General features: G+C 39.8%; 1 protein-coding gene across 1 annotated transcript in view; it reads left to right on the forward strand.

The window, feature by feature from the left end:
• The window catches only part of LOC105398356 (octopamine receptor beta-2R), a 123,301-nt gene extending 106,200 nt beyond the window's left edge, over positions 1-17,101 (forward strand). The window contains exons 4-7 of the mRNA XM_038111708.2: positions 9,760-9,927; positions 11,782-11,905; positions 12,429-12,563; positions 15,615-17,101. Of these exons, the coding sequence (XP_037967636.1) occupies positions 9,770-9,927; positions 11,782-11,905; positions 12,429-12,563; positions 15,615-16,349 (1,152 nt within the window). The 5' untranslated portion in view covers positions 9,760-9,769 and the 3' untranslated portion in view covers positions 16,350-17,101. The remainder of the gene's footprint in view (positions 1-9,759; positions 9,928-11,781; positions 11,906-12,428; positions 12,564-15,614) is intronic.
• The last annotated feature ends 888 nt before the right edge of the window (positions 17,102-17,989 follow it).

Genomic DNA, 17,989 nt, shown 5'->3' on the forward strand with positions numbered 1-17,989 from the left:
TAGGGGTTGTGTGCTATATTGTTATGTGATACTTACCCTTATGACTCACGTCCCTGGTGCTTAGGGCTGGTACCTACCTAATAATTCTCAATTAATATGTACCGGGAAGCGGTTTTAGCCTAGCTCAGCTTGGCGCCGGCCTCTGAAGGAGTGCCTGGTCACCTGGGGGATCTACAATGACCGTGAAGCGGTCCTAGCTGTCCTGATTTTGATCCTGAGGCCCCTGGAGGGAAATAACCTCGGTAGGTGTACGGGGTGAGAATTAATAATGCCGATTAATTAGTGTAACACAATTGAGGCGGCACTGGACCCGCTTTATTTACAACCACTTACTTATATATCTAGGGTACTTACAGCTTATGTACTTAATATTAAACACACTACACAAATGCACAAATACTTGTCACAGTTATCGAAATTTAAATTGATCGGGCCCTGAAGGGGCCTACGCGGACGTTTCTATATATCCTAATAAGGGGAAGGAATATAGGGTACAGGAGGTCGGGCGAATACTGGTGGTGCGTGTCGGTTTGTTCCAGGATTTGTGGAGTGTATTTGTGTTGATAAGAAAGTGTGGCTGAGGGCCGGTGTGTGTTCAGCGATTGTATAGTTCGGTACACGGCCGCTTAACCTAGGCGACCCAGGCGTCCGTGTATTCCGGGGAACCTCGATCCGCTAGTAGGCGACCCACAGCGTAGGGAGGACGGTGTTGTGAGCTTAGTATGCGTGAATAGATACTTAAGATAGATATAGGTGCGGGGAAGGATCTCGGGAGCGGACTGGTCACTCGTCGGAGCAGGAGGTGACGAATGGTGGCCGGGCGGCGGTCCGGCGGCTATTTATAGGCGGGTCGCCCCGCGCCCCTTGTATTCTCCGGAGTCGTCTGTGTGGTGCCCCACCTCGTCTTGCGGGCGCTCTTGCGGCTTCGGAATGTGGGTAGGTGCGGTGGATGGTTTGGTAACGGCTCGTTACATTCTCCCCCCTCAGCAGGAGAATTTTTACCTGGTAAAAATTCACAGGTCATGTAGACAAAGTTAAAGAGAAATGTGCATGTTATTTGTGCATTTGTTACAACAGGTTCCTACTTTATTGTCTTCCTTCATTATCTATACATTATATTTACTTAGACATTCATTTGGGGTTAATCTATCCGAGTTATAATAAGAATTATTAACTTTAGTATGCTACTGTTTGTTCTCTTTACGGTAATAACATTATAAGTGATACATATGTCTAATTTTATTATTTCGGCAGGTTTTCTTATGTGTTCCTGGTTACTTACATATACTTTGTGATCTTATTTTATCGGTCGGATGAACATTGTTCTTTATGTTTCAACTGTGTCTCTCTTATTATGTGTTCTTTGACATTTTAATTTCATTGTACTGGTTATGTTTGTTAGATTTATTAACAAATTTAACAATAAACTTGATAAATGAATACTATGTGTTTTATTTTACAACAACATTGTGACTGTACATGAAAAATTATAACCTCTAATTCTCCTGTACACAGATTACGTTTCGTATGATTTGACAGGTGTGTTTTTCTTTTTATGATTATTCTACGCTTCATGATGACGTTTTATGGACAATATGAGACATCGTGCTGGTGTTTGGATAAAATAACCTATAACCATCCTATAACCTATAAATCTATATAATGGATGAACTAACTTATTGGCCCTAAATAGGTGTTGTTATAGTTTTCCTATTTAGGTGTATTTGTGCATCCGTGTTAGTGGTCGGGTGTACGGTTATGTTATTAACAATATCAACGGGTTAAATTTGAATCTAGGTTATTATTTTGCCTACTTTGCGAATAAACTTAAATTTGTTATTTTACTTACAGGACATTTACAGGACTTGTTTATTATGATTTAATGCTTCACCCATCGTGGCAGACGCGCTAGGCCCCTGGTAGGACCCCTGATTTTCTTCTTCCCCCCTCGCTTTTTCTTTTTCTTTCCCCGTCGTTCTACTTCGTTGTTCACGGTGGATTCCAATGAGTATGACGTCGTTGGAGGTGGCGGTGTCGTCTGCGGGGGTGGTGGCGTCGGTCGGATGTATATGGTCCCGTCTGCCATTATTTCTATCCCTGCTGCTACGGTGTCCTCAGTTTCCGGGATGTGTATCGTCGGCGGAGATGGCGGTGGTGTAGGTGGTTCGGTGATGATTGCTAGCGCCCCGTCCGCCCGGATCACGATCTCCGACGGCTTCCCGGTCACTATGAGGTTGCCTTCGCTTGTTGCTGTGGACATGTTGTGTCTTCAACTGGCCGATTTCTTCTTCGTCTTGCGTATTTACCGGTTGATAATTGTATTTGAGGGTAGTTGTGGTTGTTATTCATGGGCCTGTTTCATACGAGTTGCGGTCGAGTTTTAATTAAGTATTTTATTAGTTGTTATATGTTTTGAGGTCCTTTATGTGGGCTATGTATTTTCTATGATTATGCATGTGTTTTAATTCGAATATTACAGGTGACTTTTTGTCCGTTATTATATACGGTCCGGAGTATTTCGGTGCTAGTTTAGCGCAGAAGTTTTTATCTGCGCATGATAATGGGAATTCTCTTTTTAATACGGTTTCGTTTATTCTTGGGTACCATGTTCTTTTGTTACTGTCGTAGTGTCGCTTTTGTTGTAGCGATGCCTTATTTTGGTTGATTTTCGCGATTTCGTAGATCTCTTCCATGTTTGATTTATCTTTGATAGTTGCCACGGGGAACTGGTTTTTATCTCTTGGCATTCTCAGTTCTCTTCCGAACATTAGGAATGCTGGTGTGTACTGTGTCGATTCTTGTATCGATGTATTAAGTGCGAAGTTGAATTCTGGTAGGAATTGGTCCCATTTCTTATGATTTTCGTTTATGAATGTTGCGATCATGGTGCCGAGTGTTTTGTTGACTCGTTCCGTGGGATTTGATTGCGGCGAGTACGGTGCGGTTAGTTCGTGTTTTATGTCGTATTTCTTTAGTTCGTCTGTGAACTGTTTGCTCACAAATTGTCTTCCGTTATCGCTTACGACGGTCGTGGGGCACCCGTACTTCATGATCACGCATTCTTTCAGTGCCTTGGTTATTGTCGGCGCTGTCGCGGTCCTTAGCGGTCTTATCTCGCTCCATTTGGTAAATTTGTCGTGGAATACTATGATCCATATGTGTCCGTTTGAGGAGCGCGGCAGTGGTCCGATCAGGTCGGTAGTGATGGTTTGCCATGGTCCTTCGGGGTTGTTAATGTGCATTTGGCCGGGTCTCTTTTCTTGTGACGTCTTGTGTGTTTGGCAGTTCATGCATTTCTTTACGTATCTGAGTACGTCTCGGTACATCCCCGGCCAGTAGTACCTCTGGGCTATTCTTTTCATGGTTTTCCCGGCTCCTAGGTGGCCTGCGGTTGGTTCGTCGTGGTTTTCTTTAATGGTTTGTGTTCGGTCGGATGCTGGTATGCATAGTTTCCACTCGGATTCGGTGTTTATTTTGAGTCCGTAGGAGGGATTTGATATCTTTTTATATAATTTGTCGTTTTTAATGCAGAATGATGGGTCGGCATCCGGTGATTTCAGTGTTTCGGAATGTTTTCTTTCATACCAATCTTTTTTGTCTTCGATTGTGGCCAGTGCTGGGTTTCTTGATAGTTGGTCTGCTATTTGGTTATTTTTTCCGGGCCTGTACTCGATGTTGAAGTCGTATTGTTGGAGTTCTAGTGCCCATCGTGCCAGCCTTCCTGATGGGTTTTTCAGTGTGTTGAGCCACTTCAATGCTTGATGGTCTGTTATGACTGTGAACTGGTATCCTTCCAGGAATGCTTTCATTTTCTTCACTCCCCATACCACTGCTAGGCATTCTTTATCTGCGGTTGTGTATCTTGTTTCAGGGGCGCTTAGTGATCTGCTTGCGTACATGATTACTTTCTTTTCTCCTTCTTGTTCCTGCATTAGGACGGCTCCGATTCCTACGTCGCTTGCGTCTGTTTCGAGGATGAATGGTCTGGTGAAGTCCGCTCTTGTGAGGATTGGACTCTGTGTTATTATCTTCTTGATTTCTCTGAATGCGTTTTCTTGTGGTTCGCCCCATTCGAACTTCCTATTCTTTTTCAATAGGGTAATTAGTGGGGCCATGACGTTGGCGTAATTCGGTATGAATTTTCTGTACCATGACGTCATGCCTATGAATCTTCTTGTTTCTTTTATTGTGGTCGGCGGTTTCATCTCGTTGATTGCTTGTATTTTGCTTGCGTCCATTTTAATTCCTTCTCTTGTTACTATATGTCCCAAGTACTCTAGTTCCGGTTTGCAGAATTCGCATTTATCTATGTTGATTTGGAGTCTTGCTTCTCTTATCCTCTTGAATATTTCTTTCAGGTGGGTTATGTGTTCGGTAAAGGTTTCACTGCACACAATAATATCGTCGCAGTAAACATATGCGTTCGGTTCTAACTCTGGTCCGATTACTCTGTCGAGTAGCCGCTGGAATGTAGATCCGCTGGAGTGCAATCCGAATGGCATGACTCGGAATTGGAAGAGTCCTCTGCCTGGGACGGTGAAGGCGGTCACCCGTTTGCTTTCGTCTGCGAGTTTCACGTTCCAGTATCCGTTTTTCAGGTCAATCTTTGAGAACCAGTTCGCTCTGATCAGCTTCTCTAGTGTGTGGTCAATTTGTGGCAACGGGTACGCGTCCTTCTCTGATGCTTCGTTTACTTTCCTGAAGTCTATGCAGAATCTGTACTTCCCGTTTTCTTTCTTTGCCAGTACTACCGGTGAGCTGTATGGGCTGTCTGATTTTTCTATTATACCGTTTTGTAGCATTTCTTGTACGTGTTCGTCGATTATTTGTTGAAGCTTCGGGTTTCTTGGATAATATTTTTGTTTTATTGGTTCGTTGTGCTTCATTTTGATTCTATGTTCTACCCATGTGTTTCCTTTTGGGCTTTTCTCGCAGCGTTCGAATTCGGTTCTTATTGTTTCTTCTAGGATTTTCTGTTGGTGTTCTGTTAGTTCGGTAGACTTCTGTATCCTGAACGGTGGTTTTGTTTGTTTTTCGGTTCGGGTTTCATGTGGTGTTTCTTTTACGTCGTTGTTCCAATTTATCGTGGCTCCTGTTCTTTTCAGAATGTCCATTCCTATAATTACTAGGTTTGATGGTTTTTCTGTTGGAAGTACGAATAGTTCGTGGGTTATTTTTCTTTGTTGAATTTCTATTTCTGGGTAAATTCTGTGTTCTATGTCTACTGTTCTGCCGTCTGCGACTGTTATTTTCATCCTCGAAATTTTTTCCTTGTCGGGGTTCTTTGAATTCTCTTCGTATATTTCTTTGCTGATGTATGATCTTGTTGATCCGGTGTCGACTAATGCTTTGTAGGTTCTATCTCCTATTTTTATTGTTTCAAATATGCGGTTTTCTGGGCGGTGTTCTTCTACGGTTAAATAAGTGTCTCCGACTCTCGCTGGTCTTTTGCAACAGTTGCGTGTCAGCCTTCCGAGTAACCCACACTGGCTGCAGAAGATGACTTGTCGTCCACGGCACTCCTTATGTGAATGTCCTGGTTTTCCACAGTTCCAGCAGCATGTGTTCTTGTCGTATTTCGGATGTATTGTGCGGTTTTCTGCGTTCCTCGACTGTATGTTTTTCGGTGGGTGGCTTTGTTGGTCTGGCCGGTGGTTCCATTGTTGTGACGTTGACGCTCCATCTGTAGTCGGTGTGAATCTTGTGTTGGTTCTGTATCTTTCTTCACAAATTTGTTCGTAGTCGGCCGCTTGTTTTATGAGTTCCCCGAGGCTGCTGAAGTCTTGTCTTTTTATATAGTATTTATAATTCGCGTTCATGTTTTCGTATATTCGGTCTTCCTTGTCCTTTTTTGTCATTTTTCCGTATCTGCGCATTAGCGTTTGGATGTCGGTTAGGTAGTCGACGAAAGATTCGCGGTATTTTTGTTTTCTCGCTATTATTTTTTCTTGTAAGTTTTTCTCATATCCCGCTGGGTAGTAAAATAGTTTAAAATCTTCCAAAAATTCTTCCCATTTTTCCCAGTTATCGCAATTATTCCTGTGCCACAATAAAGGTTTGCCTCTTAATATTTTCGGTAGGATTTGAAGTAGGCGTTCCTGTGGGATATCGCCCGTTGCTGTTAGCTCTTCTAGCCGTTCGATGAACTCGACCGGGTCGCATGTGGCGTCGAAATAAATGTTCCACTCCTTCACGATGGCTGACAGACTTGGTTGGTTCGCGGTTCTTCCCTGGTCTTCGGACGTCATTTCGAATGGCTCCTCCTCTTCCTCTCTAACGTAGTCGGACAGCTGTTTTCTCAATTTGTCTACGGTTAAATCTATGGTTGGTAGTTTCCTTTCCTTGCTTTCCCTTATTAATTCCTCTTTACTAAGGTTATAAATCCAAGAAGTTGGCATTTGATGCTGTATGTTTGTATATCTTTACCTACTATAAAACGGGGCCAGTTCGCAGTAATTGGTTACGGAAATTTGAAAAAAAAACTTTAACAAGAAATTGTTTACAACTGTATATAATTTTTGCTCTTTATTTCTGAGTTGTAATTTTTGTTAAACGGGGTCGGTCGGTCGGTCGTAGATCTATTTTTAGAATAACTACGGGTCGCTAGTTAAGTTGCGCGGTTAGTCGGTCGGTCGGTTATTTCTAATGATTTACAAGTTATTACGGGGGGCTAAATAATATTAAATATTGATGAGAATTGGTGGATTTTACGTTGGGCGCCAAATGTAATGTAGCAGCTCAGCAGGAGCTGGTCTGGATCACCGGGGAGCGACCCCTGGGCGAATCGACCTGCCTGGCCTCCCCCGAGAGTAGGGGTTGTGTGCTATATTGTTATGTGATACTTACCCTTATGACTCACGTCCCTGGTGCTTAGGGCTGGTACCTACCTAATAATTCTCAATTAATATGTACCGGGAAGCGGTTTTAGCCTAGCTCAGCTTGGCGCCGGCCTCTGAAGGAGTGCCTGGTCACCGCCTGATTTTGATCCTGAGGCCCCTGGAGGGAAATAACCTCGGTAGGTGTACGGGGTGAGAATTAATAATGCCGATTAATTAGTGTAACACAATTGAGGCGGCACTGGACCCGCTTTATTTACAACCACTTACTTATATATCTAGGGTACTTACAGCTTATGTACTTAATATTAAACACACTACACAAATGCACAAATACTTGTCACAGTTATCGAAATTTAAATTGATCGGGCCCTGAAGGGGCCTACGCGGACGTTTCTATATATCCTAATAAGGGGAAGGAATATAGGGTACAGGAGGTCGGGCGAATACTGGTGGTGCGTGTCGGTTTGTTCCAGGATTTGTGGAGTGTATTTGTGTTGATAAGAAAGTGTGGCTGAGGGCCGGTGTGTGTTCAGCGATTGTATAGTTCGGTACACGGCCGCTTAACCTAGGCGACCCAGGCGTCCGTGTATTCCGGGGAACCTCGATCCGCTAGTAGGCGACCCACAGCGTAGGGAGGACGGTGTTGTGAGCTTAGTATGCGTGAATAGATACTTAAGATAGATATAGGTGCGGGGAAGGATCTCGGGAGCGGACTGGTCACTCGTCGGAGCAGGAGGTGACGAATGGTGGCCGGGCGGCGGTCCGGCGGCTATTTATAGGCGGGTCGCCCCGCGCCCCTTGTATTCTCCGGAGTCGTCTGTGTGGTGCCCCACCTCGTCTTGCGGGCGCTCTTGCGGCTTCGGAATGTGGGTAGGTGCGGTGGATGGTTTGGTAACGGCTCGTTACACCACTAAAACAAAAGCAAATAGGTTTTGCTACAAAGGAGATACTAAAGACATTGAAGTGAGCAACTTTCCCAGAAACGCTACTTTGCTCTATGCAACTTCATCGGTGGAGACAGAGTTTGTGTACGCTAAACTTGGGCCGACAGATAAACTTAAATGAGGCTTCTTAGGTGATATAATAAGGAGTTTAGTAAAAAAACGAAATTAATTTATAAACACAATGTTTAAAAAGGCTCTTAGGTAAGGAAATAAGTAGAGGTGTATGAAAAAGATATACCGCTTTATAATAATAAAATCCGACCGCAAACTAGGCAGAGTCAGTAATATGGCTATCGGACAGCTGATATAATTTACACAGATAGATATTGTTATGTACCTACATATTAACACCTAAGACCCGAGTGCAAATATCTGCCCTGGCCGGGATCCAAACCAGGACTTTTTTGTGCAGCAGCAGACAGACAACTGACAGACAGCAACTTTTAAATTATGATCTACCGGTTTCTAGGTTCGTTACATTTTGCATACTAGATTACGATGGTTGGAATTTTAAAAGAAACCTCTAGCATTCTTTTTATAGTTCCTTATTGCTGAAGAAGCTCAAATCTAAACCGTCGACTCAAGATCCACAGGTAAAGTTGGAAAACTTATTCACACCATTATTATATAAACTACCATAGTTTGTCAAAATGGAAAACCACTATTACAAACTTATCCAATCGAAAGGTTCCAAGTACACTCGATACGAATACCCTTAACTCAAGTACTGCTATAACGACACACTTAAGTTGACGGAAGTGTCATCATCACCAGTGCTTCGATTTTCTTTTGATGGATGGATTTCACAGTTTTTATACAAATCACATTTTTTGTATTTAGGAATATACACATATAAATTTTACGTGTTAATGGAAATAGAACTTATTATAGTGTGTTGATTGAGTAACATAATATATAATGAACCTATGTTACACTTTCAGGGAAAAACGGCTGAACTATTTTTTATTCAATTTGACATGTAGCAGGCTGACTTGGATTAACACACATGCTTCTTTTCATCCCGAAACTCCTGATAAACCTTTTAAGGCGAAGCAAAGCTTGCAGGAATACCTAGGTAGTTAGTACCTAAATTCCATTTCGGAGCGAGATGGGCTCAAAATCCAGATATCGTACGAAATTCTGGGTTTCTGAACTGAGCTGGGGGGGTCACTCTATATGACGCAAAACGAAGTCTCGGAGAGCTGCTGCGCAAGCCACGGCTCTATCTCGTATTAAACGTGCCTAACTCTCTTGTTCGTTCATTTTTCGTCAGTATAGAGCAACCCTCTTGGCTGCTACTCTCATCAAGGTATTCTTTGAAACGCCCTCTGGTACAGAAATAACGTAGAAATTTTCGACGTAAAACATTCAGAAACTACACATACGAGTACGTAGCTGGAATTGCACAAAGCATGCAGTCCACACTGCATTGCGTACTCCTTGTCTGTTAGTTTTTATTCCATCGCCGTCGGCATTTTTGTCCCGGCTTGCCCCATTTTTGTAGCGCAGGTTTACTTTTAATGTGTTTTATGAATTAAAAACTTCTCCTTTGAACAAGGCTTTGTGTTTACTCGTTGGATACAGTTTTCACGCTTGCGGTTAGGTGGTGGAAACACATAGCTTTAATGTTCTTGTTTACTATTGTACAGTTCAGAAATTATAAAATTACAGGTTGTGGCGATGATAATTGTAAAGATTGAAAGATACCTTGGTGAATCTGATCGTTTAAATACTTTTTGCATTCCATTTTGCAATAAATACCTATGTTACGTTTTGTTTTATAATTTTAATGCTTCTTATCAAGCTTTTTTTCATGAAATAGCAGGATTTTTTAAATTCATCTCCTAATTCAGAAGTAGGTATTTTTATAACGTTTAAAGTTGCCTTCTGTAGATTATCATGCTTTAAACCCGTTTTCAACACCAGCAATTCAGTTTCCTAATAACCTAGCAACTAAACCCTCTTTCTCCCCACAGACCGCGCCCCATGGATCTTCCCAACGGCACCGCCAACGCGACCGGCGGCCACGATGTGGACCTCTCCTACGCCGTCATGTTCCAGCTGCGAACCGCCATCCTGTTGCTTATCGTCATCATGGCCGTGCTCGGGAACCTGCTGGTCATCGTCAGTGTTATGCGGCATCGGTGAGTCGTTATCGTTATTGGTAACGTTACTGTTGTAAGTAACGTTATTATTCACGTTTATGTGACCATTGCCTATGCCATTGCTGTTACCGATACCGCAACAAGCCAGTTCTTTCATCTCTTGGTACGATACCACTTTTACCATGTTCTTCAGTTGGTCTATATGTTAAACCTGTTGTTGGTTTACATGTTATTACTTATATTATGTGGCTACACGTCATGAAGCAGTTAATGAATGTAATGATTGTAAGCCACCGAAGTCCGCGTTATTGTATGTTGTAAGCCGATAATCGCTGACTGACTGTCTTTTGATCCAGTGACTACTTCAAAATAAACAAAAAACACATTAAATTAACTGTAGGTAAACGTAAACCTTTGTAATTAAACCTCAAAATTATAACTGTTTTTGAGGATTATCGAATATATGAAATTTTATCGTACCTAACTATTTTATACAACATTTACTCCAACAGATGTTGGCACAAAGTGTGCAACTAGCTATCAACAGTTGCAAAATGCACTTAGAAATCACTTAGGAAACAATCCGGAACTACGGATGCAAGAAATTCTGAATTCCAACTTGGCTTTGGATCGAAACTTCAGAATTTCCTGTGTTAGCACACATACCCATTAGGGCTTTCTAGAGTAGAAAGCTAGAGTTCGTTTACGCTGTTTTATCAACAGAAACAAGTGCTACCACCCAAAAATGTTTATTATAGGGCAACCATAACCAATTTCTCAATCAACATCATGACTTTTTCATTAAATTTGGGGCACAATTTTAAGAATTTCATATTTAAGCGGTTGTACAGTTTGCATTGTCTGATAATATTACTGACCTTTACGTACTTAAATACTAAACAGTTTAAACATAAACATGTTTAACATAAATAATCTTAATAGCCGTATAAGAACAACGGTAGCGAATGGACAACAGGCAATAATTTTGTAATGGCCGCAATCAAGTGATAAAACTGGAGTAACAGCCACTCAGTCAGTGTTACGATTCTTTTACGTTACCTATATGCCGCCAATTTTGATTTGACATTTTGTAACCAGGATATAAAATTCAATTTCTTGTTACCTACTACTTATTTCGAAAGTCATTTTAAGTAGGTATATTGTACGTATATCCAATAATTTATTATTAACTCGGCGTGGACTAAGCTTCCGACCGACGATGGCTGACGATAGTGTAATTGGACAAATATCTGTGGTTCGATTAAAGAAGATACTAGAAGGGTCTTGGGTGTAAAATTTATGTGTTGTGTGAATTCTTCAACCCTGCCCAGCGTAGAATTATTATGATCATAACCCTTTGCATTTACAGTCTTTGAGGAAGGTAAACTGTGCGTTTGCATTTTTTGTTGCTTTACTCCAACTTACTAGTTTTTGACGTGAATACGATGAACCTCTGTTATTCCGGTAAGGGGGTAAATCTTAAAAATTTAAATACCGACAAAATGCGTGTCACCGTTTTCTTTATAACTTTTAACATTTATCGTAAGCATCAAAAATTTACCACCAACTCGCACTAGGCCAGAGCAGTAGACTAGGCCCAAAACCCTTCCTTCAGTGGAAGGAGACCCGTGTCCCAGCAGTGGAGGCGTGATGGGTTGTGATAATCTTCTTCTTCTTCTTCCTAGCCTTTTCCTTTATTAGAGTCGGCTTTGTGCGTCATGTCACGCCATTTTACCCTATCCTCTGTCATATCCTCATTCACTTCACACTCTCTAATAATAATATCTTCTTTCACACAATCGAGTCACGTCTTTTTTGGTCTTCCCCGCTTTCCTTCAGTCTCATTTCCAACACTTTGATGATGATGATCTAAAATTATTTTTTCGTCTGCAGGAAGCTCCGCGTCATCACCAACTACTTCGTGGTGTCGCTCGCGTTCGCCGACATCCTGGTGGCCGTCGCCGTCATGCCGTTCAACTTCAGCGTGCAGTTCTACCACGAGTGGATCTTCGGACAGGTCTGTATCAGCTGACGCTTCACGGGTTTGTTATCGACGTAGATAAACATCAATATATAGAGATTTGCCATAAATGCGGCGCTGTGATTGGAGAAACGCCCATTAAACGAGTTTATTGACGCCGGTAACAGACCCGTGCCGCGGCCGCTGCTGTTGTTTCACTAGTTATACTGTACACTCACGATCAATGAAAAGTGTTCAGTGTCGTCATTTTGAAAGTGGAAGTTTTTCTTTGCTCCCGAGTGTATTCGTGAGCTTTGATTTAGAAAAGATAGATAGAATAAATCAAAGGCTCAAAGGTTCTATTCTAGAGAGCCATGTGCAGTAAAAGAGGGCCAGCTGAAAACTTTGTGGCTTTATTGTCCAATTTACTGTTATTATTGTTTATTGTATTATTATCTGTATTTTTTTCGTTGTTTTTGTTATGTTTCTTTTAGATCTTTCTTCTGTCAACAAGGTGGTTAGTTTACGTTACGTTTATTATGTGCTGTGACCTTTATCTTTATCTCTACTATCCCTGCAGGTGATCTGCGACCTGTGGAACTCGTCAGACGTGTACTTCACGTCGACGTCGATCCTGCACCTGTGCTGCATCTCCGTGGACCGCTACTACGCCATCGTCAAACCGCTGAAGTACCCCATCAAGATGACTAAGAAGGTTTGTTGATAAAGATATTGTAATTTTAAAACAGGGAATTTTACTTAGATCAATATACTGGCGAAAACTATAAAAGTTTGGGTTTTCTCGCAATGGCGCCTCTGGCGGAAACTATCCCAAAACTTTTGATAGATAATGTGTGCCTATGATAGAAGGAAACCAAAACTTTTTTCGATTACGTAAGTTGCAAAACACGGGTTTTGTTAGGCCTGAAGGACCATTCTGGGAAAAACTCTGAAGTCGACGTAGATCCTGCACCTGTGCTGCATCTCCGTGGACCGCTACTACGCCATCGTTAAGCCGCTGAAGTACCCCATCAAGATGACTAAGAAGGTTTGTTGATAGATTAACAATATACGAACTAGATGGAGTGTCACATACAAAACTTGTCGGACGTGTAATTAGTTCACGTCGACGTCGATTCTGCACCTGTGCTGCATCTCTTATCATGAGTTATCTTAGATTAGCAATATAACAAAGACGTCTGTTGTACTAAACTCCTCAAGTGTACGCACTGCGCGTGCGCGTGTCAAAAACTAGTCAAAAGGTTGAGCATTTCTCAACTTTTGTCCATATAGTTAGTTCCGTCCAGCTGTCATTATCAGTGAATAAATCGGCACGCGTGGTTTTCATAGAAATGTGTGCATTTGTGGTGTCTAGTAAAATAGACGTCTGTGTAATATATACACATACCAAACTCGGTCGTGTAAGTATTTTACGTCGACGTCGATCCTGCACCTGTGCTGCATCACCGTGGACCGCTACTACGCCATCGTCAAACCGCCCAAATACCCCATCAAGATGACTAAGAAGGTTTGTTGATAGAGATACTGTAATTTTAAAACAGGGAATTTTACTTAGATCAATATACCGGCATACAGTACGTCAAGAACAGGTTTGCTAGTTTATCGAAAACTAAAAAAGTTTGCGTTTTCTCGCAATGGCGCCTCTGGCGGAAACTATCCCAAAACTTTTGATAGATAATGTGTGCCTATGACAGAAGGAAACCAAAACTTTTTTCGATTACGTAAGTTGCAAAACACGGGTTTTGTTAGGCCTGAAGGACCATTCTGGGAAAAACTCTGAAGTCGACGTCGATCCTGCACCTGTGCTGCATCTCCGTGGACCGCTACTACGCCATCGTCAAACCGCTCAAATACCCAATCAAGATGACTAAGAAGGTGCGTTGATAGATTAACAATATACGAACTAGATGGAGTGTGGACAGACATGGACGTCGAAGTCGATCCTGCACTCCTTTTATCATAACTATGGCAGAAATATTATGAACTCTTTGTAAACTCAAGTGATTTTTTCGTTTTTTTTTACGTTTTTGAGTGTGTAAATGGTAGGTACTAAAAATCTCTTCTATTTTGTGTGTTTTACAACAATAAACAACAGAAATGTTTACTGTAGTTAAATAAAATAAAAATGCAAAGCCAATACAATTCTGACGGTAAATAATATGTAAAAAATGGGCTCTCAAATATATTCTTTATGTAATCAGAACTTTAATTAGATCTCTTTCACTTCAAAATATTTCACAATTTACAAAATTTCACGAGCATTACAATTTGCTGCCGCTTTGTCCAACTTTGTATTCAATTACAAATACAATCTGATAATTACAAGTATTGAAACAAACAATTGGTTCGTAATTTGGAAGTAAAATTTAAAGTTTGCATGCAAATTTTATGTCCAATTTCGTCTGAAAATTTCATTTTATTGTACATTTTACGAAGTGCCTTTAACATTGGCCCTTAAACTTTATTTATTTAACCTTTCAGCAGGTTTATCCATTCATTTACGGAATCATTTCATTTGTTCGACTATTGTGAATGCTGTTTCAATGGACATTCAACCTTTGAACATACTTAGCTGGATTTATATGCCAGCATGGTGTTTGAAGCCTAGACTAGCTATTTATTTTAACTCCAATATTATAATGCTTAGCTATCAGTCATAACTTTATACATACTATATTTAAAAGCGCTAATTTGGTGACTGTTTCTACCCCAAACTTATCAAAGCCTTTTTAGCCTTTCTCTAGCCAATATGACTTTACGCAGAAAGTGGCTGGGTAAAAATTGCGAACGATCAAGTTTTGTAGCACTTTGAGAATCAGAAGATACCATAATTGGCGACGACTTAGTTTCAGGGCGTACGCCATCAGAATAAGTTTGCAACATCAAATTGTTAAAAGTTTAAATTCAGTCAATTTAATAAACGCCCTTTGTGAAATCGAAGTTCCTTTTCCTGGAACAGTCAAAACAAGATAATTGGAGAAATATAAATTTGGTTTCCGGAAAATGAATGGTTAACAATTAGTATTGATCAAACGATTTGATAATTAAAATGAGTTTGTTGGTGTAGAAATAGACTTGATTCTATTTGACAACGAATTCAAGGTGATTGCCGGGGTAATTTAAGATTGATTTAATTGTTTTTTGATGTTGTGAGATGCCTTGTCAATTATTGTTCCACACCTGTAATTTTTAAATGAAAATGATACGTTTTAATTATAAATCACAGAAAAAAACCAGAAAATGACAGTAAAAGCTCTCGGTTTCGCACTTCACATTCATCAATCATTTATTTTTACACTTTTGTTCAATTTATTTACCACTATCATTTACGGGAAAAATTATACTCTGCCGCATTTACGTTGATTACAAAAGTGGCTCTTTATAAAAATAAATATGTTTTTCTTTTGTTTATCAGCTTTCTCTACATACTCTTGTTAATTATTAATATTTTAAAGTTATTCGGTTAATTAATTACTTATTGCCTCACCACACTACATTAATAGGAAAGCCTCTATTACAAGCTTAGAAACTTACGAAAACTAAAAAAAAAATGATTTGTATCTGCATACATTATCTGACGAAAGTTTCATTATAGTTTCAACTAGAGGCGTCACTTAAGAAAAACGTAAACTTTTATAGTTTTCTCCAACTATCAAACCTGTACTAGCCATCCAGTTGTTCCATGGTATCTAAATTACAGTTGAAGGATATTTAAAAAAAAACTCACTCGTGTTTTTCCCAACAGATGGCGTTCGTGATGTTGGCAGCGACCTGGCTGAGCCCGGTGACGATATCCTACGCCCCAATCTTCATGGGCTGGTACACCACCGAGGAACACCTCGAGTTCCGCAAGTACAACCCGAGGACCTGTGACTTCAAGGTCAACAAGCCCTACGCAGTCATATCCAGCTCCATCTCCTTCTGGATCCCGTGCACCATCATGATCTTCACATACCTAGCCATATTCAAAGAGGCGAATAGACAGGAAAAAGCTTTACACGCCAGAGCCGGCAACGCTATGTTGATGCACCGGCATTCCAGAGAGGTAAATGACAAGAATGGAGCGTTGCACATAAACACGCCGACTAAAGACAAGAATATACTAAGGATGAAGCGAGAGCATAAAGCCGCAAGGACTCTTGGTATCATCATGGGTGCTTTCATCCTGTGCTGGCTTCCATTCTTCCTGTTCTACTTATCGACATCCTTGTGTGGTGACGGCTGCGATCCACCTGAAACGGTGACTGTGATTATGTTCTGGACTGGATACTTCAATTCAGCGTTGAACCCAATCATTTATGCGTATTTCAACAGGGACTTCCGTAATGCGTTCAAGAACACTCTGGCTTGTGCGTTCTGTAGCTTTTGCAGGCGAAGTGCGACGGATCTGGACGCTTTAGACCGCCTCGACCGGAGAGGGTCAGGTCAGTTGAGAGTTCCTATGGCCTCTAGACGTGCGTCAGATTTGACGTCTCTTTGAGTTTCGCCTTACTCGTCTTGATCAGTGGTGACTGCTGTGTAGTCAAGGCCTAGTGCGGCAACGAATAGGACAGTTATGAAGACAGTGAATCGAAGTGCTAGTGATATAAAGAGTTTGGCCTAATATTGATGGGACGTGAGGTCGTGTAGTGAATCTGTAAATAATAGGTTAGTTCATAAACTGTCTGGGTGTTTTTTAGTGGATTGGTTAAGTGGATTTTTGAACTTATTGCAATTTATCAGTTAATTTAGATTAAGAATAATTTTATGCAAAGTAAAGCATAATTATATTATGTTTTGTCTGTAAGGTACCTATTTAAGTAAGTTAGGTATACCTATTATAATTACTTACCAAATATGAACAAATTTTACTTTTAAGTAGAAAATTTTAAAAGGTTATTAATAGGAATGTAGGTATTATCGAAAATGTTAGACGTATGGTATGATTAATTTATCTCAATCTAAGTGATTACTAACAACGTACCTAATATTGAAACCAAAAATAATAATTATTATTCAATCAACTTTTAATATATCTCAATGTGTACAGTAGCTAAACATTTTTGTAATTTGTCAAAAATAAGAAACAGTCAATGTTGGAATTAATGAATAAGGCGGTTTGTAAGTTGGACAAGGTAAAAAGGATATACTTAGCTACTTATAAAACTAACTGTAAGTAGGCATTCACACCCCCAGAACAAAAGGGCTCATCTCAAAATATCACAAATTTGAGTTACAATATAAAATTATTTACGTATGTTATATACGATGAGCATGACAACAGTGGCATTTTTATGTTGGAATGAGTGGGTTATGTGGTACAAGCAATTATATATATATATAAATGCTTGTGTTCATCGGATAGATTAGCCCTTTGGTACTGAGGGTGTATTAAATTTATATATATATATATATTATTTTGCTAAATATATATATATATATATATATTATATTTATATATAAATGCTTGTGTTCATCGGATAGATTAGCCCTTTGGTACTGAGGGTGTATTAAATTAAAAAAAAAACTAATTCCAACATCATCATTATATGATCGATGTATGAGTAACAAAGTAATGATACTTCACAGGAAAAGAACAGATAAAAAAGTACCTACCTACATCTAGATTTTGTTTTTTATGGATTTTGATAAAATAAATGGAGTAGTTGTTTACTTTCTTAGACATCACCTTTTCAAAGTCATTTTTATATGTTAGTTACCTACCATGCAATAGAATTATAATATACGGTAAATTGTTTAAAAATATGATTGTAATATTGTATTTTTCTTTTTTAATCGTCACACTTTTAAAGCAAGTCCTATTTATTAACAATAAACATTTTATTATTGTATTATAATTATGACTTTTAGAAATTAAAAAATGTAGATAATAAATATAAATTACTAGCAGGTAAATTATTAGATTTAAATACCTATGATAGATTGTATAAAATTATGAGATTTATGTTTAAAACATTATTAGAAAGATTACGGTAATAAAATAATGGGGATGAATAACGCTTCAATAGAGAAAAGTAAACATTTTAAAAATAATTATTATTATTATCGATGTGCTACTATTATTAATTGTTAACAAACCATTAGAATTGGTGTTTCAGTGTTGTGTGAAATGTAGGAATA

Source organism: Plutella xylostella, chromosome 26, assembly GCF_932276165.1.
Source record: "Plutella xylostella chromosome 26, ilPluXylo3.1, whole genome shotgun sequence".
NCBI lineage: Eukaryota > Metazoa > Arthropoda > Insecta > Lepidoptera > Plutellidae > Plutella > Plutella xylostella.